General features: G+C 41.0%; 1 protein-coding gene across 3 annotated transcripts in view; it reads left to right on the top strand.

Moving 5' to 3' along the window:
* The window catches only part of IPO8 (importin 8), a 62,987-nt gene extending 36,234 nt beyond the window's left edge, over nt 1-26,753 (top strand). Inside the window, exons 21-25 of one of the 3 annotated variants that reach the window (XM_054069745.1) lie at nt 201-421; nt 10,376-10,581; nt 12,367-12,615; nt 13,300-13,419; nt 14,117-26,753. In XM_054069745.1, the coding sequence (XP_053925720.1) occupies nt 201-421; nt 10,376-10,581; nt 12,367-12,615; nt 13,300-13,419; nt 14,117-14,211 (891 nt within the window). In that variant the 3' untranslated portion in view covers nt 14,212-26,753. The remainder of the gene's footprint in view (nt 1-200; nt 422-10,375; nt 10,582-12,366; nt 12,616-13,299; nt 13,420-14,116) is intronic. The other 2 variants (XM_054069736.1, XM_054069725.1) reach the window with 2 other exon arrangements.
* The last annotated feature ends 1,176 nt before the right edge of the window (nt 26,754-27,929 follow it).

Genomic DNA, 27,929 nt, shown 5'->3' with positions numbered 1-27,929 from the left:
AGGTTTATAAGCATGTCATCAGAGGCTTAAAAAGCTTTTGTGCTAGGAAGTGAATAGAATGTATTCCTAGCTTATACCTCAGTTAACTCTTGAGAACAATTCTGATAAAAGTATTTTAAACTTTTTTTTATAGTCTTGCAACATGTATAATGCCTGTTTTGTTTTGTTTTGTTTTTCTTCTCCTTCCTGCTTATGCTCAGTGTATTCCACTCTTTGTGGAGGCTGTTCTGGAGCGGTTAACTAGAGGAGTTAAAACAAGTGAACTTCGTACCATGTGTCTTCAGGTTGCCATAGCTGCACTCTACTACAATCCTGACCTACTTCTGCATACCTTAGAGAACATCAGATTTCCACATAATTCTGAGCCCATCACTGCACAGTTCATAAACCAGTGGATGAATGACACAGACTGTTTTCTTGGGCAAGTATTGTGTTTCTTTCTTTTAAAAGTCCATGGTTTTGATTTTTTTGTTCACTTCTGTTTGTATCTCTAGTCACGTTGATGAAAAAATTCTCATTCCTTGGTTAGTCTAAATAGCAGTAATCCACATCAGGTCTAATTGCTGTGGTGCCAGTAAAGGTGACCTATGTCCATGTAGTTTTTCCAGGTGTGTTGAGCTGTGAGCTGAATTTTCTGTGTTGTGAATATGCAAGGGTACAAAACATATCATGTTTCGGAATTCTTTAAAGTTCCTTAATCACAAACTATCTTCTCGACCAGTAGGTGGTCCAGCATACAATGAGGGTGCTGTTCAGAGGAGACCACCAGGATTTCAGTGACACATTAACTTATTTTTTGAAACGGAGTGTATACATCCTTTCTGTTCTATATTTTATAAAGTATTTTTACCTGCTCCAGTTAATGATTAAAAAACATTATTTGCTTCAATGAATCCCACACTGATTTTAATCTCTGCAAGTTGTTCATGATCAAATTTGCATTTTTATCACTATGCCATTGATGTAATGACTGTTTTAGCATACTCCTAAACTTAAACTTCATTCCAACCTCCCTTGAATGTGTTGTACACTGCACTAGTGTGCACGTGGGCAGGGGCTGAACATTTGTAAAGTAAATGAAGACGGACAAAGCCTGTCATCACGTAGCTAAGCACGCACTTGATGCTGGGCAGATGTGAAGTCTAGTGCTCAACAGTTAGTGCTTGCCTCTCAGCTGAGATGTGGCATCTGACTGTGAGATTCAAGTCCACTTAAGGGGAAAGCAGACAGTCAGATGTAGTTAACATCGGCCTCTCACCTTCCGGCTATGAGTTATGTTTTGTCATTGGAGGCTGCCATCTGACATCATGTGTAGAAATAGGCTTAGAATGTGTCTATGTATAATCTATGCCTACAGACTAAATGGAGTGTCAGTGTGTTAGAGTCATACCATGAATAAGCATGGGCTGCGACAGGCAGCTTCTGACCTGTAGATACCTTAATTTAGGTTGTCATTCTTTTTCTACCTGTTTTTTATTAGTACAGTCTTGTCATTCCGATTCTAAACAAATCTCTAAGGGGCTTCTTATAAGATGGTTTCTCCACTCCCCAGTAGTTCAAATAGCTTTTCTCCATACCAGTTCTTATTCGAGTTAATCTTTCTTGAGCAGAATTATATGAGGTCTGACACAAAAAACCCTGAGACTGTGCCTCTAACTCTTTTTATTTAACAAATTAAGAAAATCAACTACAATCACCTTCACAGGAGTTCCCCTCTGAGCTAACACACAGCTGCATACGATGCTACCAATGTTCAAAGCAAATCCGCTGATCATTTTCTGAGAGGCTGTTGAGGGTCTCTGTCGTTTTTGCTTTCTCATCTTCGACGGACAAAAAATGGTTTTCTTTTAACACCAACTTGATCTTTGGGAAGAGATGATTATTAGCTAAAAACTGCTTCACAGAGAGAGTGTTGTGGGCTGGTGCATTGTCTTGATGTTAACTTGCTCTTCACTCTTGTACACTGATATTTTCTGACTGAGGATAAAACGTCCATATTTGAATACGCGTCCTCTTGTATTGAGTGAAGTGATCGGGTTGAGCCTTGTCTCGCTGTGACAGGTTAGAACATGTTCTACAGCTGTCTTTTTGTTTCTCCCCTCCTACTCTTGGTTCCTGAGCTATAGGGTTAGTCTAATTTTTTTTTCTGTTGGACCGTGTATGCCTTTTTGGTATAGCTGCACTATTGCCTCAGTGGCCATCTTGACTTTAGAGCTGTGCGGTGAACACAGCATATTTTTTTGTAACTGTAATAAAATAGCAGCTGCCAGTCAGTCAGTGACCAGCTGGTATATTGCAGGTATTGCTCTCAGCATGTTCTTCATAGTATTTTTAACACACGTAACAAATGTGCACGGTAGAGATTGTTTTCCTCCCTCCTCTGTCCTAAGTACACAGTTTAGTGGGGTGAAGACGAAAGTGCAGCAATTTGTAGAATTGCAGCATAGACTACTTTATTTCAGGTCTGCATGTTGATTCTTTATTTTACTAGAAAGAAAACCGCTTGGAGATAAAGAGAAATTGCCTGCTTTACTGTATACAGCCTTTGTGCAGATTCCCTGTTCGTGTCCATATTTGAAGGTGTTACCATAGCAGTGTCTCCTTGAAGAAAAAAAAATTAAAAGTACTAAATTAAAGAGATAAAAATGAAAAAATCTCTTACTCATTATAACAAAACTGGACAGTTCATACTATTACAAGCATTCTGACTTCTTCTGCCTGCTCTGTATATACTATGTCTGTAGTATGTGCTGTATCTTAGTGTGAATATGCATCTTATAAATTAGAGAAGTTACTTTAGGCTTTCTTTGTTACCAACTTAAGAACCCAAAGTCCTCATTTCTTTTGGAGTGCCAGTGGCTGAAGAAGGGCAACTTTTAAATCTACCTCTCCTGCACTTCGTAGTAATATTATTGTTAATTACTAAATTATTTTTAGTTAATTACTGAATTATTTACCAACTTCAGAAAAGAGCAAGATGTTTTAGGATTTACGTGTACTGTTCTTTTTAAGTTCTTGAGATTCAGCTCTTTGTGCTGTCATTTTTTCTACTGCATATCAAGTGCTGAACGCATACGGAGGCAGTATGAAAGAAGATATTCCCTATAGGTGGTAGGCTTCTCATTCCTTTTTTAAAATAAATAAAAAATGAAAGAGGTTTATAACTTTAAACAGCTCATCCTGGAATATTCAGTGAGAAACTGGTTAGATCCAGAGGGGAAAAATGCTGCAGACCTGAATAGGCTCCAGTGAGCTACAGCGTAACTTTCAGATTTTTTGTGTTGCCTTTCAAAAAGGATCAGCTACTGCAACTACTGTTCAACTAAATTCTTCTTCGGAGCTGAGACAAAAGTTGACAAAGCCTATGAAAATGAAACATGGAGATCACGATGCTAGATTCTGCTCAGACTCCCTGCTTGAAGGGCAGCAGAAGATTAAAATGTATCTCTCTGACCTACTGCTACTAGCAGTGAAATAAGGATCTGTAGTATTGCTTAAGTCTAAAAATCACTATTCCTTCAGTGCTATCTTCTCAGTACGTGGCTTCCAGGTGCAGGGCTTTTGCTGTAGTACTGCTTGTCAGGTGCTGTGATGTGATGTAAGGGACTTCCTTTTCGTCAGGACAGCAGTGCTTCTAGAAGACCATTTGTTTTAGTAAGGGTAATAAAAGTCATCATCTGGGCAGCAGCCCGAGATTCCAAGGCCTAACTGAACCGGAAAAGGCAGAAATGCAAACAAAATCTGGCTTTCTTGAAACTGTTCCTTGGGTCCACCCATGCAGACTTCCTGTCTTCATCAGTGAAGACAGCAGTGGGGACCCTGATTTGTACAGTTACTTCTCTAACAGCCACCATTCACTGCTGCTTTGGTTTACAGATAGATTCTTTCCAGCAAGAGGTAGTTTTAGGATTAAATTCAAATAGGTTGAACGACTCACAGATAAATTGGAGCAGTTCAAAATAGACCCATCTCCCAGTGTGAAGGACCCAGTGAATCTTACTGCCATTTCTTTGTCAGCCATAGAATCATAGCATAGTTAGGGTTGGAAGGGACCTTAAAGATCATCTAGTTCCAACCCCCCTGCCATGGACAGGGACTTCCCACTAAATCAGGCTGCCCAAGGTCCCATCCAACCTGGCCTTGAACACCTCCAGGGATGGGGCATCCACAACTTCCTTGGGCAACCTGTTCTCACCACTCTCATGGTAGAGAAATTTTTCCTAATGTCTACTGTAAATCTGCCCCTCTCCAGTTTATACCTGTTCCCCCTGGTCCTATCATCACAAGCCTCTATGAATAGCCCCTCTCCAGCTTTCCTGTAGGCTTCCTTCCAGTACTGGAAGGTTGCTATAAGATAGCCTCAGAGCCTTCTCTTCTCCAGGCTGAACAAGCCCAACTCTCACGGTCCTTGTATGGAAGGTGCTCCAGCCCTCCGATCATCTTTGTAGCCTTCCTCTGGACCCGTTCCAACAGCTCCATATCTTTCTTACATTGAGGATTCCAGAACTGGACATAGTATTCCAGATGAGGTCTCAGAAGAGAGGACTAGAGAGGCAGAATCATTTCCTTCGACCTGCTGGCTACGCTTCTTTTGATGCAGCCCAGAATACGGTTGGCCTTCTGGGCTGCGAGCACACATTACCGGCTCATGTCAAGCTTCTCATCAAACAGCACTCCCAAGTTCTTCTCTTCAGGGCTGCTCTCAATCGTATCATTTCCCATCATGTACTGAAAATGGGGATTGCCCCGACCCAGGTGCAGGACCTTACACTTGACCTTGTTGAACCTCATGAGGTTCACACAGGCCCATTTCTCCAGTCTGTCCAGGTCCCCCTGGATGACATCCCATCCTTCTGGTGTGGCAACTACACCACTCAGCTTGGTGACATCTGCAAACTTGCTGAGGGTGCACTCAATCTTGCTGTTAATGTAATTGATAAAGATATTAAACAGCACCGGTCCCAGTACAGACCCCTGCGGGATACCAGTCATCACGGGTCTCCATCTGGACTTTGAGCCATTGACCACTACTCCTTGAATACGACCATCCAACCAGTTTCTTATCCACCTTATCGTCCACCCATCAAATCTCTCCAATTTAGAGAGAAGTATGTCGTGGGGGACTGAGTCAAAGGCTTTACCAAAGTCTAGATCACATCCGTTGGTTTTCCCATGTCCACTGCTGCAGTTACACTGTCATCTCAGCCTGTCTAAGCCACTAAGTTGCTCATACAGGATTTGCCCCTGGTAAAGTAATGCTGGCTGCCATTAATCACCTCCATGTCTTCCATGTGCTTTAGCATGGCTTCTAGGAGGATCTGTTCCATGATTTTCCCAGGCACAGAGGTGAGGCTGACAGGTAGGTAATTCTCAGGGTCATCTTTTCTACCTTTTTGAAAAATGGGCATAACGTTACCCTTCTTCCAGTCACCAGGGACATCTCCTGACTGGCATGACTTTTCAAATATCATGGAGAGTGGCTTGGCAACCACGTCAGCCAATTCCCTCAGGACTCTGGGATGCATCTCATCAGGTCCCATAGACTTACAGATGTTCAGGTTCCTCAGGTGGTCACGAACCTGGTCCTCCTCTACTGTGGGAGGGAGTTTACCCCCCCAGGTCACCATCTCAGGAGGGGTGAGGAGAGCCTGATTGGTGAAGAGTGAGGCAAAAAAGCTGTTAAGTACCTCAGCCTTCTCCTCATCTGTTGATACGTGATCACCGTTTCCAACCATCAGTGGGACTACGTTCTCTTTGACTTTCCTCTTTTGATTGACGTACCTGTAAAAGCCCTTGTTGTTAGTCTTCACTTCTCTTACCGAGTTCAGCTCCAGCTGTGCCTTGGCCTTCCTGACTTCCTCCCTACACAACTGGGCAGCATCTCCATATATGTCCCAGGTTACCTGTCCCTGTTTGCACTGCCTGTGCAGTTTCCTCTTCTTTTTTACTTTAGTTTTAGCTTTTTAGTTGAGTTTTAGTTTTTAGTTTCTTTTTTAGTAATCTAGTGTCCTGACTATACTCCTCACGTGTCTTATATCCCTCTGGATCTTGAACCTCACCAGTGCCTGATCATTGCAGCTCAGGCTGCCTCTGATCCTGGTGTCACTGGTGAGTTCGCTTGTATTGGTGATCATAAGGTCCAGTATTCCATCTCCTCCGGCAGGGATCTCTATCAGCTGGACTAAGAAATTGTCCTCAATGCACTCCAGGAGTCTTCTGGATTGCCTACAGCTTGTCGTGCTACTTTTCCAGCATATATCGGGGTGGTTGAAGTCCCCAAGAGAGCTTGAAAATGTGAAGCCTCCTGTAGTTGGAGGAAGAAGACTTCATCAGTTGTCTGTCCTTGATTGGGTGGCCTGTACTATACCCCAAACACGAGGTTCCCATTGGTTCTTCCATCTTTAATTCTGACCCACACGCTTTCAACCTGTTCGTGGCTACTCTGCAATGACAGTGACTTACTAGTAACGGTGGCACTTCAAGATGCTTTGTCCACGTAAATCTCACACCTCTCTGTCCGTCTTCTGCTCCTGTGGAGTTCCTAGTATCCATAGGTCCTGCTCTGCCAGCACAGTAGAGTCGTGTGTGTCTGCATGCTCTCAGGCTGGAGTCAACAGTGTTTGCCAAAAGAATGCAGTATTTCTTGAATAGCTCTTGTGAACACATGAGATGGAATCCATGAGAATAATACATTTTGGGGGGGCAAAGCAGTTATGGTAAGATAAGTAGCTGTTCTTCCATGTTATTAAAAATATGGAAACTATTTAAAACTGATTAGAAATTTGGAATGTTAAAAATGATACAGGCAAGGAGAACTCAGAACTCATTGTAAGACCACTTAAATCCAGTATGCCATTGTGGATATTACATGTCTGTGAATGTGTGTCTATAATGCCTGTGTACCATAGTGTCTTGTATGTATTTATTTCTTTATGTTTTCTACGATAACTTCAGTTTGAATAAGGGCAAGAGACTGGAAAACCATTTGTATAAACATTAGTTCCTCACTGTTTTCCACCTTTTTCCTGAGATCCTGGAATCTGGGGGAGGCTTCGGCGTCACTTAAGCTTACTCTCATGCTAAGAATTCTTCTGTGGAAAGAAAATCTAACTTGCTTCACAAAATCTTGAAAAAGTCAAGGTTATGTTTTTTAGAAGCTGAATAGGGGGATTTACTTGATAGAATAGTTAGAAATTCTAGTTTTCCCAGAGTTCTATAGAAAATCCCAGTCTTAAGTAGGAAAACAGGGTTCGTTCCTACTTTGCAACTAGAAAGAAATGGCTAATTGTTTGCAGTTTGTCCAGGAACTGGACTGATGTAATAGAAATCAACTTGGATTTGACGTAAAGGAGCACAGCAAACCAGTAAAAGAAAGGCCTAGGGATTTTCCTTTGAAATCCCTTCAGCTCAATTTAAAACACAGAAGACTTCTAGGCCTTTTTATCTTGTATTGGAAGAAGGTGAATTAGCAAGAAAAGGTCCTGCAGATTTTGAAGACCACACACAACTTGTTAGAAAGTAGACTCTCCTAGGAGATGTGCATTGCTCTTCCATGTGTTGCACGTTTAGCACTCCAGACTTGAAATACCATCAAGGGGCCAAGCAGAGTCTGTAAGCCCAAGAGTCCCTTGCTAGGGAGGACTGTTGTGTGCTGCTGAGCAAATGAGTATGAATCTCCTCAAGGACGAAGTATGAAGGAGAATTGTACCCAGGCTCCCTCATGCAGACAAGAGTGCTGAAATAATGAGCCTTTTGGTAGCAGAGGAACGATCCTGAAATATGTAAATGGCATAAAACTCTGTTTTGCTTGTTCAGTCCTGTGGGTGCTTGATATGGCTGGGGCATACTAGAATGCAGAACTTCAGGTAGGGTGGATACTTATCCTGTGATTTATCTCTGCTGGCAGGTGGAAGAAACAAGTCTACTTCTGGCTCAGTTTCACTATAAAGATGGCTTGATGCCTGGATTCCTGCTGTCCTGCTGGGTCTCCTAATAACATGCATATTCTGGAGACATGTGTTTGTTCTTAGAACTTCTCTGTTTAGAAGCTTTAAAATGGAGCATGACAAATATGCTGTAATTTTTGGCCATTTGGGTTGTTTCCTAATGATGACTCCCTTTTAAACAGCAGTGCTTGATTCTTGCGCTTTCATTTGCTGTCCAGAAAAGATAATTTAATATGAAGCTAAGCCACTAATTACTAAGATCTTTTGACTTTTTACTGTGTTGTGTTTTGCAATTGGCATTGTGTAATGGTAGATTTTTCAAATGTATTATAAAAGGTAATGCCAAGTGTCATTAACCACATTGGCGCGTGTACACTGAAATTGCTTCATTATACATTTGGAGCTTGAAGAAATCTCATGCCTTCCTGGTGTCAAGATATCGTATAGAAGTCTTATGCATAGATTACAGAGCTTTGGTCAAACTTGGATGAAGGTGCTGGCAGAGAAAGGAGGTAGAGAAAGTGCTTTCCTTTTGTACTTGCAGTAAGGACAACTCTCCCCCTGAAAATGTGCTTCGTTCATAGGTTCATCATTAGCCTGAATTTTGGTCTTCACAGTGTCGGCATGAGAGCAAATGGCTACAAGCTTGTTTTTAACATAAACTGACAGGAGTAAGGCATTTATTTTTTTTTTTTGTGAAAGCAAGCCGTGTTTCCCTGACTCAGTTTCCTTGGTTGGTTTGTATGGCCTCTTTTGTGCCCCCATCCTTCTGAAGAGAAAGTATTGCATTTAGCTCATGGAAGGACACTCTTCACCTACTTGCATTTTGTTACAATTTTTAACACATGTAATGGAGCAGCCAAACCCAACATGACAAAGCATGCCATTTGATATGCTAGTCGACTTTGTTTTTCTTGGAAGGTCTTCTGTGATTATAATGTTACATGTGGTCATATATAATTTATTGTTTTGTCAGCTACTCTGCGAATGGAGTCACTTCACCAAGCCCTAACAGAACTAACAGTGTGGAAGGTGTAATGAAATCCCTTCAGATCCCCCCAGCCATGTTAAGTTCAGAAAGCTCTAATACATGTTCTGTTGTATTACTTAAAAAACCATATAGTATGGGATCTTTGGTAGTGAAATTGTTAGCACTTTAAAAATTGTATTTCTGTAGCAATTTTTCAAGTAGTAGATTGAGCTGGCTCTTCCCCTGTAAGATTTGTTGTAGTCTGAGGTGCACGTCTTCTTAGTTGCTCCTCTTTCAACTTGTATCCTCTTCATCCCAATGGAAAAGCGATTCAGTAATGAAAGTATCTACCAAGAGACTGGACGTTTTCTGCCGTTGCTGGAGATATGATTGGTTTCTGTAGGTTTTGCTGAAACTCCTTGCTGGAAATATTTGTCCTGCAGAAGGTTTGCACAGAACTTGTCAGCATCAAATTAAATAGTTCAAGCAAATAAAGATCCTCTCAAGCCCTTAACAGCAAAATACCGTAATGTTAGAGAAGAGTTAGTTGAATACTACTGGTGTTTCCAGTAAAGGAGAACCAAAGAGTCTCCAGAGGCAGTTAGAGAATTTTTCTGTGTCTCATTTGCAAATAACTTCTATTTCTGTACGCGGAAATCAATTCTTATTTTTAAGAGCATAGGCTTTTACCTAGTTCCCTGGCTATGGTCACGTACAAATCTTTCTGCTACTAACTTAATGTTTCCCTTCAATTATCTATAGTTTGTTTGTTTTACTGGAGATCTACTTATTTGCAAGTTCCCTGTTTGAGTGTACTGCCAGTTATTCTTTATACAGTGAAATTATTTCCCTGCTTTCACTGGAGTCAGCAGTGTGCCTCAAATTCATGTTGGAAATCAGACATATAATATAGCCATTATGATGGACTCTTAATAAATATGTTTAAATACAGCTAGCCCTGCGGCACTCCATAAATGAGCCCTGTAATTCAATGCATTCCTGCTTATCATCACACTTCACTAATAGTCTTTTTGCTAATTTCAGCCCTTGCAACAGTAATGTTATCAAAGCCAAGGCAAATTAATTTTCCATCCTATTTAATGATGATAATCTGTATCAAATGCTTTATTAAAGACAAGATATTCTGCATAATTATTAAACAGTATTTATTTAGCATTACAAACATTGCATTTGGTAATCAGAAACAATTGTTCCGGGAATTTGACCAGTGCTTGAAAAGTATTTAATTGTTATTGGGTAACTACTTTCCAGTCGGGAACCTGCATTCAAAACAAAGGAAATAATGTGTTTAGGAGCTTTGAACATAGACATTGAACATAGACTGCGACATTACCTCTGTCTTCTTCCATTTCAAGCAATAGTACTTTAATCCTCTCTACATATCCTTGCAGTGAAGATCTGTTTTTTGTCTAACTAACTAATGTGTGTGTTGTTTCAGACTCCATGACAGAAAGATGTGTATAATAGGATTGAGCATCTTAATGGAATTGCAGAACCGACCACCTGCGGTGGATGCTGTGGCTGCCCAGATTGTCCCTTCAATCCTCCTCCTCTTCCTGGGCTTAAAACAAGTTTACGCCTTACGAGAACTCCTAGAACATGAGGATCATGCTAAAGATGAAAATCACGTTGCAGAAGATAATGGTAAAATCTCCCCTTTTCACATTGTGGATTTTGTCTGGAATTAATTTAAAGGGGGTAAGAAATTGCAGTTCATTTTTAAGACTCATTAGTCTGCTGAAAATAGCTTGGCTTACTGGGTACTTGAGAGATCATCTTAGAAATTGATTTTTCCTCCCAAGATGTAATCAAATGTTTCAGTGTATAACAGCTAACTTTGTGGAAAGGTAGTATTAGTTAGTTTAAGAGCAGCAATAAAACTTGCAAGTCGACTCTTCTGGGTTGTGAACGTGCTTCATCTTCTCACATAGGCAGCAGGAGTTTGGCAGGACTGCACTGATTATGTTCTTACTTCCCAGAAAGAGGCTGTTGCTACTACCTATTTGTTCTGGTGAACTGTGAAGGAAATCCTAGCATGTCTTCTTTGTCCAAATGGAAAGTGATTTGCAAAGTGGGGTCAGAGACAGCTGAGGTTCCTAAAAAAGACAGACGTCTTCTTGCTGTGTCTGCCAGAATGGAAAAAGCATCAAAGAATACCTGTGGAGGGATTTGTGGGGAGTGAATTTTACATAGCATTGCAAGCGTACATGTGTGGCTGTATTTGAATTGGAACAGGAGACTGATGGTTTGAGATTTGAAAATCAGATTGGATGTAAGCAGATTATGTAATCCACTCAAATTTCACACAGTTGTTCTCTGACAGAATTACAGAATTCTTCCTAATGCATAGGAACACAGTGTGGAAATAGCAGAGTAATTCTCAAATCTCTGTCCTGTGATTCAGTCCCTTCGCTTGTTGCAGATATAGTCACCTTCCAGTACGTCAAGGGTGCCTACAAGAAAGCTTCTCTTTTTAGAAGGGCATGTAGTGATAAGACAAGAGGGAATGGCTTTAAATTGGAAGGGGGAAGATGTAGATTAGACATTAGGAAGAAATTCTTCACAATGAGGGTGGTGAGGCACCGGCACAGGTTGCCCAGGGAAGTTGTGGATGCCCCATCCCTGGAGGTGTTCAAAGCCAGACTGGATGGGGCCTCAAGCCACAGGGTCAGGTAGGAGGTGTCCCTGCCCATAGCAGGAGGGTGGAACTGGGTGATCTCTCAGGTCCCTTCCAACCCAAGCCATTCTATGATTCTATGGTCTTTATTCTTTCTAAAACAGTAAGAGCTGAAGGTTTGGAATTTTAAGGAATTTTTTTTTATCTTGATTATTAAGTCAAAACCATTTTCCTTAAGTAAGAAATAGCAGTGTTTAGAATTGCATGTTGGAGTTGCACTTAATTCAGGACACAATAGTTGTTTCCTAAGGAGAATGGAAGGTAAAGCTAAGCAAAAGATGCTATTTTAAGTTTGTTCAAATAAAGGAGGACTCTGAATAATAGCAGACAGACATTTGGTCTACATCTGCTTTTCTCTTTGTTTTCTGTCAATTTGTGAAGTCTGTGCAAGTCTCTGTTCATAATTTGAACAGCACAGTGATAGAACACTGTCAAAGGTAGATTTCCTCCAAAATTTTGGATCGTATAATTGCACAATAACAGCATAAATGAAAGAAGAAAAAAAATGACAATTTCACATTCCCCAGGTGCACTTTGAAACAAAAGTTTAACTGCTCTTGAATGTAGGAAACATTTTAACAGCTTCAATTTTTCCAATTCTAATAAGATTTTCGGGGAAGAGTGTTAACAGAGGTTCCGATTTCCAGCCAAAACCTAGATTTATTAATTTATTAATTGTTCTTCATTAATAATTCATTGTTTCCTTATACTTTTTAAACTTTATTTTCCAAAACACATCAATGCTTTCACAGAAGAGATACTGAGTGATGAGGAGGATACAAATGAAGTGAGCCAGGCGATGCAAGAGAACCATGGTGGAGGAGGAGGAGGAGGAGGAAGTGGTGGTGGCGGCGGAGGTGGAGAGGAAGAGGATGAAGATGATGATGATGATGACTGGGATGAAAATGTATTGGAAGAGACTGCTCTTGAAGGGTTTTGCACACCTGTTGACCTTGAAAATGGTGTTGATGAATACCAGTTTTTTACTCAAGCACTTTTAGGTATGTGTTTGGTAGTTGGCAGAATGATAGAACGTGATGAAATAGTTTGGAGATGTATATGGTTATCACTGTGAAAAAAACTTTACATGTAGTTACAAGTAATAATTAATGAAATAATTATTGAAACTGGAAAAATGTGGTCTTGCTTTCTAATGTTAGTCCCAAGATTTTTTAGCTTATAAGTCTGGCAAAAAACAAATGGTACCAAATACGGCCAGAGATTCATTCTCTTCATGTTCTCTTTCAGAACTTTTCAATGATGCCCTAAATAAGTGGGACTCAGTCACTAGAGGGACTCGTAGATAGAAATATGTGTATCTTTCTAGATGTTAATGTGATAATAGAGAAATTATTTTCTCGCTTTCCTGTTTGACTAATCCTGTTGCTTTTAGTTTTGATATGAGTTTTAAATTAAAAGATTCATTCATTGTCGTCCACGAATAATGGCCACATGGGTAACTTTCTGTTTCAGGAAACAGAGAATGTAATAAAGTTCCCCAAAATGGATTGCCTTTGTTACATTGTGGACTCTGCTAAGAAAAGTGACAGGAATACTGAACCCATTTTGCAGTGCAAATTCTGTTTAAAACCCAACCAGGGATTTTGTGTGTTTCATTTTGTTCTTCTGGAATTAACTTGCAATATAACCTGATAATCGCTTTTCATCCGTTCCTGTTCTAACAGCGGTGCAGAGCCGAGATGCAGCCTGGTATCATTCACTGACAGCACCATTGAGTGAGGATCAGAAGAAACAGCTGCAGGAAATTTATACATTAGCAGAACACCGGCAAAATGCTGCAGTGAGTCACTTCTCTGGGGCCATTTTGTCTCTTGCAGGGATGCTGGAACTGCATCTAATCTGTAACAACAGAGAGAAAAAAAATCTCTGTGCTAATTAACATTTCCTGAGAAGCGTGAGTAGGGTATTACGCTTATATTACCCCTTGCCTGAAAGTGCGTGTTATTCAGAGAGGATGCTTTTGCTTCTGATTAATTGCCTTCTCCTTGACATGGGCTGCTGTTTGAAGTGGGTACAAACTAGTTTTGCACAATCTGACATTTGAAATGAAGAGCAAATTAACGCATTATCTAGCTGTCAGCCAGGTATTTGATGAAGATTACTACAGATCATTATGTTTAACAGTTTTGTAACTTTTTAACTGCTAGCGTTGCCTTCAGAGTTGGTGTAAGGTTTTAGATGTTTAAAAAGCTTGCATCTTGGAAAATGAATTCAGATTTAATCAAAAAGCACACAGAATAGTGTAACATAGACCGATTCTGTAGAGATCAATTTCTCAGCTCTTTGTAGAGGTGTGTGCGTTTGTGCACTTAGAGAAAATCTTGAGTGTAATTTATTACTGTCACTGCATTTAAGGAATGAATTTTTGACTCAACCCAGAGCTTTTCTACAACTTTGCATTCTTCACTGAGCTGTATTGTTTCTGGCAAAAGCATTCTCTTTAGACTGTTTTTCATATCCTTTCCCTTCTTTGAATTCTAGAGACTAAGACAATAGAGCAACGTGGCTACACATTTGACGACAAAGGACTGATCACAGCATTTAACTTTGCTGGAAGTACTCCTGGTGGCAACTGAAGGATCAACTACAAAGGTCAATGGGAAGGGTCTCTTCATTACATTTGCTTGAAATCATCGTGACTTCTGAGCAATAGGGAAGGGTAATTTAATGCTGCTGAAGGTTTTCTGGAAAACGGCAGTGTGTTTACCCCACCAGAATGCTCTTTCTAACCGGCTACTGTAATATACAAATTCTTGTGGTGTTTTATAATTTGATGGACTGAAAGGAAACATTTGTCCTCAAGGAACCTGAATGACTAGGAGGGGCCAGGCTGCATCTGATTGAATTGCACTTCTCAGGTTTTTGCTGTGCAGAATTGATAGATTCATATGGATAACAGTGCCTTCTGTTGTACATGGATTGCCTGAACAAATGGATTTTGGAGTGCATTATAATTTTTTAAGTGTAAGGACATTTCTTGATACACTGTAAGCCTTGGTTCCGTGTTTTCCTGTCAGCTGCTTTTTACTACTCATTTTGATTGTTCGTTGGTTGCATACACATTGCTGGATTCAGAATATTATCTCATCTTCCCTATTTGGTGTAGACCAAATGTGTAGGGGGAGGTGTCTATTGGAGTTGCAAAGCATACACTGGTTACATCGAAGGGTCTTAACACAATTGCAGGTTTAGAATGTGAAGTTTGGATCGGAGATAAAATTTTTAGACCAAATTTTGTCTCTATGTCTTAATTTCTTTATGATTTAAAAATATTTGCCAAGCAATTTTAAGCACATACTGATAATGTATTTCTTTAGAGCAGTGCTCTATCTGGAAAGTTGAAGCCCTTCCTGTACCGTATCAAATTTTCAATAACTGTAGTGAATTACAGATTGCTGGCCCTGTACTGTGCCGAAGCCTTCATTTTTTATATGTCAGTATAGTTATAATTCAGTCTGGTAAAATCTGAAGTGCTCCACACCTTGGCTTCTGTAAAAGGCCAAAGTGTCTCTGCCTGTTCCTTGCCCCATCCCTCTGAATTTTCTCAGCCTGGCGGTTGTGGAGCAGAAGGTTCCTCACTGCTTTCTTTTTTCCTGCAGCTTTGTGTCAGACTCTCTCTGGTGCTGTTCTCTGCTACTGCTTTTTTTTTAACCCCAGTAGCTGCAGAGTAAAGTTGAGCGGATTTGTGTAGGTTTTTCAATGCTGCTACTCACTTAATAGTAACAGTGAAAAGTCCCCCTTTTTGCTGTGTTGTACATATGGAAATCTGTGAGAATTCCAGCATGAATTTCCAAAAGTGAGGATTACTTTAAGCTGCTTGGACAGGCACGTCAAGCTCAAGCAGCAAAAGGCCAGGTAATCCTTTGTTTTGAACATGAAAAACATAGGTCACTTTTGCTATTTTAGGCCTCGGGGGTGTATTGACTTGAGATGGTAGGAAGACATTACATCCAGTTTGTTGGTGAGTTTCTTAGAAACCATAGAAGTTTTGAAATCCTTCATAAGTTTAAGAAATGTTCCTTGGAACTTAAGGATACAGATGACTTCTCTCTTATCTGACAAGTGAAGTTAACTGTTAGGCAGGTAAACTGTTTAAGCCCTTTATTATTTTATTTTAAAAAATTGAGATTGTCAAGTTGGGTTTCTTTCAATATCCATTTCCTTCTCCACACTAGGACGCAGAGTAGAAGAGGGGTTTATTTTTCTTCTGCTAATGAGGTTGCTCACACACAGTCATGAGCTAGTGTTTAGGAGTTAATGTGTTCAAGGAAAAATCTGCTTTTGTATAGCATCATCTTTGTGTAAGTCAGCTGAACTATGGCTGCTCCCTAGTTTTACTTCTTGTATACTTTTCAAATCAGCTGTCAAGAAAATTTCATCCAGATGTTTCTTACAAGGGGTTTAATCAGCAGCATGGAGTCGGGAATCTTTGTTGTCTGTTTTGCAGTGGAGGTCAGAGATGTCTGAGGGGATGGCATGTAAAAAGGTTAGATGCCCTTCCCTTCCCAGGAGATTCATGAGTAAATGTTTCTGCTGGTAAAAGCAAATGTTAATTATTTTATTCCTTTTTTTTAAGGGGATTTCATCCAGAAAGATTTATTGGGCTCTAGCCTCCACTTTAACATGTGGTTCTCTTTTAATATGATAAATATCCGTTTGTACATGATCATAAATAGTAATGGATTTTAGGGATTTCTTTCTGAGCTGTGTCCAGCTTCGTACTACATTAAAGGGAGAGTAACACAAATGTGCATTACTGTCTCACTTTGAAGCCAAAGTAATCATGGGATATCAGATACCAGCATCGGTCAACCAACCATGATGTATTTGCCTTTGGAAATACAGAATCATGAATGTATTGTAAAATAAAACAAAGGCTGATAACCAGTGACCTATGTTGCCTCATGTCCACGTTCCCAAAGCATGAAGGTCACTCATGAGTGCCATGGGGACTTTACATAGGAAATTATTGTTATGAGGTTATAGTCATAGCAAATATTAACTTACATAAGAGGCTCTTTCAGATAAAATTAACTGGTCACAGAATCGTTTAGGTTGGAAAAGACATTTGAGATCATAAAGTCCAACTGTAGACTTATCATTGAGAGGTTTATCGCTAAACCATGTCCCTGAGCAGCGCATCTATCTGTCTTTTAGGTACTTCCAGGGATGGTGACTCAACCACTTCCCTGTGCAGCCTGTTCCAGTGCTTTACAACCTTTCAGTGAAGATGTTTTTCCTAATATCCAGTCTAAACCTCCTCTGGAGCGACTTGAGGCCATTTCCTCTTGTCCTATCACTTGTTACTTGGGAGAAGATACCAACACCCACCTTGTTACATCCTCCTTTCAGGTAGCTGTGGAGAGGAATAAGGTCTCCCTTCAGCCTCCTTTTCTCCAGACTAAACAACCCCAGTTCTGTCAGCTGCTCCTCGTAAGACTTGTGCTCCAGCCCCTTCACCAGCTTGGTTGCCCTTCTCTGGACGTGCTCCAGCAGCACAATGTAGTGAGGGGCCCAAAACTGAACACAGTATTCAAGGTGCTGCCTCACCAGCGCTGAGTACAGGGGGGTCAATAACTTTCCTACTTCTGCTAGCCACACCATTTTTGGTACAAGCCAAGATGCTGCTGGCTTTCTTGGCTACTTGGGCACACTGCCTGTGGTGTTGCATGGGGTTGTTGTGACCCAAGTGTAGGACTCAACACTTAGCCTTGTTGAATCTTGTACAATTGGCTCGTCCCATCAATCCAACATGTCCAGATTCTTCTGTAGCACTTTCCTGCCCTCAAGCAGATCAGCACTCCCACACAACTTGATGTCATCTGCAAATTTACTGTGTGTACACCTGATCCCTTCATCCAGGTGATTGATAAAGACATGAAACAGAACTGGCCCCAGCACTGAGCCCTGGGAAACACCACTTGTGACCGGCTGCCAACTGGGTTTAACTCCATTCATTGCAACTCTTTGGGCCTGGCCATCCAGGCAGTGTTTTACTTAGTGAAGAGTATGCCTGTCCAAGCCATGAGCAGCCATTTTTTCCATGAGAATGCTGTGGGAAACAGTGTCAAATACCTTACTAAATTTTAGGTAGACAACATCCACAGGCTTTCCTTCATCTACTAAGCCGGTCACCTTGTCATAGAAGAAGATTGGGTTAGCTGAGCAGGACCTGCCTTTCCTGACATCCCTGATGACTGGGCCTGTTCACTGGCTGTCCCGTATATGCTGTGTGACAGCCGTCAAGATGAACCACTCCATAACCTTCCTCAGCACTGAGGTCAGACTGACAGGTCTGTAGTTTCCTGGACCTTACTTCCAGCCTTTCTTGTAGGTGGGCATCACATTTGCTCACCTTCAGTCAACTGGGAATTTCCAGTTAGCCAGGGCTGCTGATAAATTATGGAAAGTGGCTTGGTGAGCGCATCTGCCAGTTTCTTTGGTACCCTCAGGTGGATCTCATCTGGCCCCATAGACTTGTGTGTGTTTAAGTGGTGTATCAGGTCACTAACTATTTCCTCATGGATTATGGGGGTTCCATTCGGTTCCCTATCCCTGTCTTCCAGCTCAGGAATCTGGCTACCCAGAGAACAACTGGTCTTACTATTAAAAACTGAAGGCATTAGGTACCTTAGCCTTTTCCTTGTCCTTTGTCAGAATGTTCTCCTGCACCTCGCATCTAATAAGGGCTGAAGAGTCCCCTTATCCCTCCTTTTCCTGTTAATGTATTTATAGAAACATTTTTTATTGTCCTTTACCATAGTAGCCAGAGATCTTGGGTATTGAAGTGCATATGCTGTTTTGTCACTCTTAAAAGGAAACTAAGAATCACCAAATGTTTTGACTGCTTCTTTTTGCTCCCTCTCTCTTTCAATGTGGAAGTACTTGGTTTGTTTTCAGACAAAGCCAAATCTTTAATCAAAATAGCCAGCTTCAGAAAGAGTGCAGAATATCAAGGTGAAGAAAAAGATAACAGGCACACACACCTCCCCAAACCCAACAAACCCAAAAAAGGCACATGTGCACAGTCTGATTGAAATAAATGTACTTTGGGAGTGTAAGTCAAAATATGTAAAGAATGCTACACAAAATGATACTGTGAGATTCTTTGCTTTAGAGGGAAAGGCTGCCTGTGGGGTGTCAGGAAAACAGGGAATGAACTGCATTATGACATGCCTTTGGCCTGTAAAGTCCGGGCAGTTTGTCTCTGGATTCCATCGTACATTGCAGAGAAGGCTGGAGAGAGCCCTGTGGAAAGGAATCTGTGGGTTCTAGTTGACAGCAAGTTGAACATGAGCCAACCGTGTGCCCAGGCAGCTGAGAGCCAACCATGTCCTAGGGTGCATCAAGCATGGCATTGCAGCCAGTCGAGGATAAAAAGAATATGAAACTACTGGAGAGTGTCCAGAGGAGGGCAACAAAGTTGGTGAAGGGTTTAGAGAGGAAGTCTCATGAGAAGCAGCTAAAGTCACTTGGTCTGTTCAGGCTGGTGAAGAAGAGACTGAGGGGAGACCCCATCAGAGTTTCCCACTTCTTAACGAGGGAAGGAGGAGGAGCAGGCGCTGATCTCTTCTCTCTGGTGACCAACAATAGGACCTGGCGAAATGGCAGGAAGGTGTGCCAGGGGAGGTTTAGGTTGGATATTAGGAAAAGATTCTTCACACAGAGGCTTATGGAGTACTGGAACAGGCTTCCATGGCGCCAAGCCTGACAGTATTCCAGAAGCATTTGAACAACACCCTCAGACACATGGTGTGAATTTTGGGGTTGACCTATGCAGGAATAGGAGTTGGACTATATGATCCTTGTGGGTCCCTTCCAACTCAGATCATTCTATGATTCTAGGAGAGAGGGTGTGATGGTACAGGATTTTATATATTTTTTTTTCTTGCTGTTAAGTAAGAGTGTCCTGATTCTTTTGTGAGCCAAAGGAATTATAGATGCCATGAATGATTTAGGTTGGATGAGGCTTATATCAACCTGATGGCAGGGGGATTGGAACTGGATGATCTTTATGGTCCCTTCCAACCCAAACCATTCTATAATTCTGTGATTCTGTAATTAGCTGTCTTTAGTTTCCTAAACTTTTCAGCCTTTTTTCTCCCCTCTTTTCCTTCCCTTTGTCAGTCACTGCTTTATCAGATATTTCAGGAGATATTCAAAATATCTGAAAAGGTAAATCTTAAACAAATGCTTTTAAAATCATCTTGATTTTGAGGCAGTGCAGCCTATCTGTTGCATTTGTATCCACAGAACAGTCTTGTGTTTGATATATGCAGATCATACAGAACTACAAAAACCCCTCAAGTATGCCTGCAGTTTGAGAGGAGCCTTTCTGTAATTTACATCTTAATATAGGAGCTTTGAAATCCCCATACCTTGTACTGAAATTTGCTCAAAGGATAGGCAAAAAATGAGCCACCTAATGGAGTACCAAGTCCCAGTTCTGAGGGATGCCCTAGTCAGTCTCTTGATAATGTTTGACACTCCAGTGGTCAGTTCCTCAAGAATCCTTGCCTCTGATTGAGGACATTCTTCAAGTACAAGAGACTGTATCTTTGCAGGTGGACAGGGAATCAAGTTTCCCTCTCACTGCAAAGCATACAGCAGGTATGGCTAATAACTTCTTGATGTTATGAGTGACAATAGTACTCTCTTCTGTTTGGATGTCAAATCTTACTCCAGACAGATAGAATATAGTAGAGATGGACCCTATTCCAGGTACCAGAAAGCGAGACTATATGAATAAGCCAAGTTGCTTGCTTTTGACACCTCTCCCACTGCTATTACTTTTGTAGAAACAACCAAACAAAAGCAGTGTAAAACAAAAAAGAGCTAAACTAGTGCTTGTGCACTAGACAGGTAGAACTAACTTGCCCAGCCTGTGGATCTAGTCCCAATATTCACTGTAAATGCACTTCAATACTTTCAAAATAGAATATGTGATATCCATATTTGTATGGATATCAATACCCTAAATCTGATAGAGTTAATGAGAGGTAAAGATTGAGTGTGATTTTTCTCAAGCAGAGAACAGATGCATTCCTTTAAAAAGTCTGGGAACCTCTTGTCCTGACTGATGTGCAATGACCAATGGGAGATACTCAGTGGGATTACAGCCTTTCTAAAGACTGTTGGCATACCTCCTACTAAAGGGCTACCTAAAGTGTTCCATGTGTAGGGAGATAACTGATGAACTGCTCCCCAACTAAAGTGTCTTAGGGACAGCAGTTCAAAGAGAATCTGCAGGCATACGTAATTGTGATGAATTGGGAAAACATTCATTTAATTTGAACTGTGTTTGAGATGATCAGAGATCTGCAGTGTTTCTGATTTTACCTGGATCTTCTAGTGGAGTGTCCAAGAACTTTTTCCTGTGCCTTTCTCCAGGAAGAGAATGTGCTTGATTTATTGAGCAGCCCCAAATTTGGTTCAATATTTTGAACTTGGGATCAGAAAGCAATTTTCATTGCACACTGGTAGTTGTCTGTATTGGAAAAATTAGGTGAAAGTGGTATATTAATGTTAGGATTGTCTTTTGAGGCTGTGTAGAGATTCACGTTTCAAGTACTTGGCTATGTGCATGGTGGGGTAGGAGATGAACTTTCAGATGCATTGATTTCTCTAACGTGAATGGAACAGTGTCAGCTCCAGGATTCACCCGGGATGAATGGATAACTGTGGTCATGGGCTGCCTGTTGGGCCATCCAGGATTATATTAGATGAAGTGAAATGCAAAAATTGAAAAGAATACTTGATAATTGAAGCTGTCAAGCAACAAAAATGAGTGTTTTCTTGAAATGAAATTTTATTATTATGTTCAGGTATGTTTTAATTTTCAGGTTTATTGCCCTTATGCAAAATACAAAATTGCTGCATGACATGGAAGCCTATTGATTTTTCACAGGACTGTTTACAATTGATGGTGTTTATCCAAGGGTTGTTCCTTATTTTAAAATATTTTCAACATGTTTCTTAGTAAAGTTGCACATACCCCTCTTTCACTATTTTAAACGCACAGAGATCTTGGAAATGAACTTAACAAAAGGAAGAACAGTGCTTTGAAAAGAGAAGACTATGCATAAGTAGGTTATTTTTAGAAAACAGAAGAGCTATGGCGTCTGAAGAAAATATGAAACAATAAATTTTTATACAAAAGTGCATGAGGTAAAGAAATTAATATAAGACAATATAAGTTTGACTCTGGTCTTTGATCACAGCTATAATGTGTTTTTTTTCTTTGCCAAACAATGTGTGAAACTTGCTTTTGATTGCATGTGCTGTCAGTAGTATGCTTAATGTAAATCACCTGAAATGTTTTTATGCTCAAAAGGAGACTAAAGAGGCCATGCAGATCTCTTTTGATATTAAAAGCAAAGATACGAGCCTATGCTTGCAGTGCTGAGAAGGAAACCAGTATGTGCTACATTAGCAGATTGAATTGCAGGATCATCACCTTTGTAAGAAGCCTAAAATACTAAATTGTGGGTTGGCTTTGAGGGCAAGAATTGACAAATGCAAAATATGCATTGATGACAAGAAGAACCTCTTTCTAGCTTAAAGAATTCTGTACAGTGTTCTCTTAAGCTGTGCTGAATTTGCTTTAAAAATAGTAATAAATCTTATTGCTTAGGTCGAATGTTACATCTGTTGTGCATTTATATGGGAGGAATAATATTTCTTAAAAAAATGTAACATACCACCTACCAGGGAGCCCAATCTCATAACCTCTTTTCATACAGCCATAAAACTTAGTTGCAAGAACACCCCAGAATTAATTTTAAACAAATGTGTGTGTTATCCAGAGTTAATACATGCATTTGTGTAGCAGTGTGTGTTTGTTACTCTCAGATTTGTGAAGGCATGCTTTGCCTGCAAAAGAACATAACTGACATTTGATGTAGATAAAATCATTTCATGTATCATCCAAATACATTTCTCAAAATATGAAAATACTGAAGGTAATCATCTTGCAGCCCTGGGTGAAAGGATTGCACCAGAGCCTGGGCCAATCTTCTGTGCATGGAATTCATATAGAGGATATTTTTACCAAGCCTCCACAGGACAAGAGATTAATCCTGCTGAAACTGCAAGCCTGATGTTTTTAACAGTGGAGTATTTCCCTGATGGTGAGTTGCTGCAGTAGCCAGTTTGCCGAATTGTGCTGTTTGATAATGCTTGCTCTTTTCTGTACAGGGCAATTCTGTGAATCCTCCACATTATCTACAAGAGCAGCAGTTAGTGGCCCATTTTTGTAACTGGGGAGGTTGAGTCAATGTTGTTTGCCCAAAGCCATAGCAGTGTGGTGCAGCTGGCATCAGAAATTAAAATTCTGGCTCTGTAGCGCTGCCCGGGAGTTTTGCCATTGGCTCAAACAAAGCCAGGATTTTTCCCAAGAAATTTGCTAGGTCCTAATATTTGGATCACTGCTAATACCTTCGAAAAGCTCTGCCAGAACATACTTAATTTATGAAATTGCTTAGTAACAATGAGTTCCTCTATTGAGCTGCAATTTTAATCTGTCTAGCCGCGACATTATTGAAGTGTATCTAGCGTGAGTTGCTTGGTATCACGAGCTCTCCTGGAGGAAAGTGGTTCTGTGCTAGCTGATGAGTGACATCCTGATTTCTAAGTTCTCTCAAGGCTTTGAAGTGAACCTGGTGCGTGGGAGAAGAACTTCGGGTGACTTGTGGTATCATTTATACTGTGTGTCAGGGTTTAGGGAAGCTTATAGCCTCTCTACAGGTATTTAACATGCTGGATCAGTTTTGAAATTCTAGGTTGTGATTGCCACTTTTAACAGGCTCTGAAGAGTGTATTTTTTACTAAAGTAAATAGATGGCTCCTATGCCTGCTTCTGCACTCTGACAGTGTTGATCTTTTCTGAAGCTGAATTCTAACTCCAGTCTCTTAAAATAGTAATTTCTTTTGGTTGGACTCCAGCAAGGGTGCATGATGATGAGTGTTTGCTTTCTCTTTGTATCAGGTATGTGAAATGAATAATTTAAATAATTTAATTACCTGTCTGATGAAATCAGTGGAATTTCAACCAATCCCATGCAGTTTCCTGCTGAATTTATAGTTTTTCTGTTAGAGCTCAGGTTATGTGGATTTGTGTGCACATCAGGAAAACTCCATAGCCATATAAATGAGATTCAAAGTAACATAAAAAGAGTGTCTGAAAAGGTCATGTCAGTATATGATTAATGGATGTTTTCTTTATTATTAACAATATTTGCCTTCTATCTTTCAGCACCTTGTAAAGCAGAGTACGCAACTGCAACTTCAGAGTCTCCCTAGTCTGTTAAATATAAATAATCCATACTGTCCTTTTTAGTGCAGCATATCTTGTCTTGTACGTGACTGCCTTGACAGGTTGTGAAAAGTGCAATAATGGAACCAAATGGCTGCCACTTTGAGTAGGGATTTGACCACAGCTGTGGGGCTGACACTCGGACTTTGGTAGCAGTTGAGTCTATGCTCTGGAAGAGCTACATCTGTATGGAGAAAGCATAACCACTGTTATGTTCTTCTCCTGCCAAAAGTATCTTGCTGGAGGGTGCAGGAGGTTAAACAAAACCACAACAGGAGTAATCAGGGAGCACCGCAGTGCATCTGAACGTGCACTGGACAGAACCAGCTCTTACCATCTGTTTCTATGTACACTTAGAAATGTGTTGGCATGAAGCGAGTTTAAACACATACATGGACTCAAGTTCCTCAGTACAATGAGGATTATAGTTGTTGAAGTCTATCAAACAGGAATCAACTCTGTTAGGTTAAACAGCATGATTAACTCAATTTGTATTGTTGTTTTGAAGAAAGACTGACAGGATCTGTTTGTATCATTGTCAGGGAAAAAAACCCCAACCTGTCCGAGACTGAGGTGAAAAGGTGGTTGCCTGAGCAGGGGAAGCCCAGGAAACCCAGGAGGGAGCAGGGAGGGGGGGCAGGTGGCTCCTGACTCCTGGAAGAGGCGGCCGGTGGGGGAGGGCAGTCCTGGAAGCAGCCATGGGAGATTTAAAACAGCCCCCAGGAAATTCCAGCGACCAGAGCGCTGCAACCAGGAGTGAGCAAACAGGTGCGGGGCGTGTCAGAAAAGCAGAGCACAGCAGTCTGCATGGGCAGTTCACGCAGGAAGAGTGAACAATGAGGGTGCTGGGGCTCGGCCAGAAGGACCAGAGAACCATGATGGCCACTCAGCAGAAAATTAAGGCTGCTCCAAGCTCGGCACCAGCCGTGACTGGTGGAGCTTCCCAGATAGAGCCCCAGTGGATGCATGCTGCCACTCAGATGCCGGGCTGCAGGGGGAGTCCCCCTCTTGCACTGGTATTGGACACCAGTGGGGAATTTACTTGTGGGAGTTAATGCTCAGGTGGAAGAACTCCTCCACTTGATGACAGGACTTGGGGAGGGGGTGAGCAGGCTGAGGACCATCAGGGAGTGTGAGAGAGATTGACCACTGGAATAACTCTTATGCTCCCTGTGTCAGACCCAATAGGCAGTCATGCCTTGTATGACAGAGGACCTCCCATCTTCTCTCTGTTCAGCTGAGGAGAGGTATTAAGGAGATGGAGAGGAATAGCATCAGGTTCCTTCCTGGCGAAGCAGGCATGTCTTCCCTCTGCCAACCTGAGCCTCCCAGGTTCCTTTGCACAAAAGATATGAAGCTCTGCAAGGGGAACCAAACCTCCATGAGTTTGATGGGTCTCACAGCGTAGAAATGTTCCCTAGGTTAAGACATCCATCAAAATGGCCTCTGTTAGGAAGAAAAGATGCATTATTGTCATAGGGGACTGCCTTTTGAAGGGGAACAGAAGGCCCAGTCTGCAGACCAGACCAATTACATAGAGAAGTCTGCTGCCTACCTAGGGCCTTGGTTAGAGATGTAGGAAGAAAACTTCCAATTCTGGTCAGGCCCACGGATTAATATCCCCTATTGATTTTCCAAGTAGGCAGTAACGAAATCCAAATGGGAAATCTGAGGGCAATTAAAAGGGTCTTCGGGACCTTGGGACATATGGTTAAGGGATTGGAGGCACAGGTGGTGTTTTCCTCACACAGGGGATAACGAGGGAAGGAATAGGAAGAACCAAGAAATAAATACCAGTCTCTGAACCTGGTGTGAGGAGCAAAACTTTGGGTTCTTTAATCATGGGTTGGCTCACACTTCACCAGGCTTCCTAATTGTTCTGAACGCGCATTTGAGTGTTTAATGGGATTTTCTATTACTTAGTGATTGATATTCTTCTAATAAAATACACATACTGAAAACCGACTGCCACTATGTGGCTGAAATAGCAGCTGTTTGTGGTTGCACATCATGCGTGGTTGCCTGTCACAGAAGGGAGGGGGAGAATGCTTGTATTTGTCTGCTCTGATTAGGCTTTGTTACCCTCTCGCTTTTCAGTCTGTTCTATAGCTTTAGGATAAAGATCTTGCCTTAGATCTTCAGCTTTTTGTAAACATAGAAATTTTCTCACTTAATCATGATTTGGGATTCCTCTGTCTTCCTCTCACATGTGCAACTCCTTGGGGTTTGTGGCTGTAATCACCTGCTGAATTAGGAAGAACCATGAAGTGATGCCACATTTCTGTCAATAGAGACTCCCACAAAGCATGGATTATTAATCACAAGATCCTCTTACTATTTTGTTTCTTTCTTTAGATACATTATTGTGTAAAATGCTTTCAAATAGATTTGGACCAGTTTCTTGTAGCATTTCAGGGCCCAGTTACTGAATCAGGGCCCAGATCCTGGTTGAATGAAATTCTGTAACTGTAGCAGGAGGTTGGGAGAGATCCAGCAAACAGGAGGCAAACAAATCTGAGCTTAACTATGACAAGAAAATCAGAGTATTGCCTTGTTTATAAACTGTAAATACTCCGTTTATAGCTCCATATTCTTGCTCTGTTCCTGATTCTAGGAAGAAAAAAGATTTAATTTTCTTTTACTTTTCATATGGGCATGAAGTTGTAGCTGACTTTTAACTCCAGATTTTACATTATGGTAGTATTGCTGCAGGAAAAAAAAAAAAAAAGGACCAGCTATTTAAACTTAATGGCAAATGTGCTAATTGATTTTGTTGCCACCTTTGTGGCTTTGATCCCAGGTCACTTGTGTTATGGGATGCCCGAATCCAAGATTTATTCTGCTGCAGGAGATTGCCTAAATGGGACACTAATAGTTCATAATCTAATGAATTTCCAAAGCCATATTAAAGCATTTCATCCTGTCTTGAGCAGTTTCTGTCTCACAATATGATTTTGTACAACCTCATTTTCCTACTGTTTTTTTAATGTTATCCTCTTTTTGATTGAAGACAAATAGGGGGACAAATCACCCCTGTGGAAATGACCTTTAACAACACACAGGTTCTAGTGCTAATGGGGAGATAAGTTAAAAAAGAAGCACACTGCCTGATTTTTAGGCACCTAATTTAGGTTAGGAGGCTTATCTTGTTAGGCTTTTGTAGGAGACAGACAGAGTTGTGCTTCAAAGTCATCAGATGCTCTAAATCACCCTCTGGCAAAGCCTGCTTCCTTCTCTTCTTATGAAGAGACTCAGGGAAATGAACCAACCTGGCTGGGTGGGTAGTTGTGCTAGTGTGAGTACACCCCTGTTGGGTTTATTTGGAAGGGAAAGAGAAACACTCAGGAGAATTATAGAATTATAATTCTCGGTAATTAGACAAGAAAAGTCTCCACTTCTCATTTGCTGATTGTGTGCAAGTGTATAGTCAATTTTGCTGATGCTTGTACGTAAGAGAGATTCTGAAACATGGGAGTAATTTGATGCATATGTTTTGTTTTCCTACAGTAAATTACAGCCTCTCCTTGCCCAGGAACTGAGCTATAGCTTTTCTTCTCTTTTACAGTGTGTTATGTTGCCTTAATTGCACCATCTATTGTGACATTTTTGTTGCTTTAATTTTTGTCTTACTCTAACCCAAGTAAATGGTACTACAGCATTGAGGAAACTTGTCAGGCTGCATTCAGGTCAGCAGTTCATCAGCGAGTGCTATGAAAGGTAATCAGTGAATGTCAAAAGTTGTAGGACCTTGAAAAAAAGGGCAGTCAGCTGGGACAGCTTGGAAATCTGCTGAACAGAAGCACCTAAAGGTAGGGAAGGTTCTGATTATGAGTTACTGAATGTGGGGAGCCCCTGGGCAAGTGGTGACTGTTAGCCTATCCTTTAGAATCAGGAGAAAACCCTAAAGAAGGGAAACGCATAACCTATGGCGGGGTCTATATTATAGAGCTATTTTTTCTATCAAGTTCTATTAGTGTCTCT

The sequence above is a fragment of the Cuculus canorus genome, chromosome 1 (assembly GCF_017976375.1).
Source record: "Cuculus canorus isolate bCucCan1 chromosome 1, bCucCan1.pri, whole genome shotgun sequence".
Taxonomy (NCBI): Eukaryota; Metazoa; Chordata; class Aves; order Cuculiformes; family Cuculidae; genus Cuculus; species Cuculus canorus.
The sequence above is the reverse complement of the archived record's forward strand: the minus strand, read 5'-3'. Positions and strand labels throughout refer to the sequence as shown.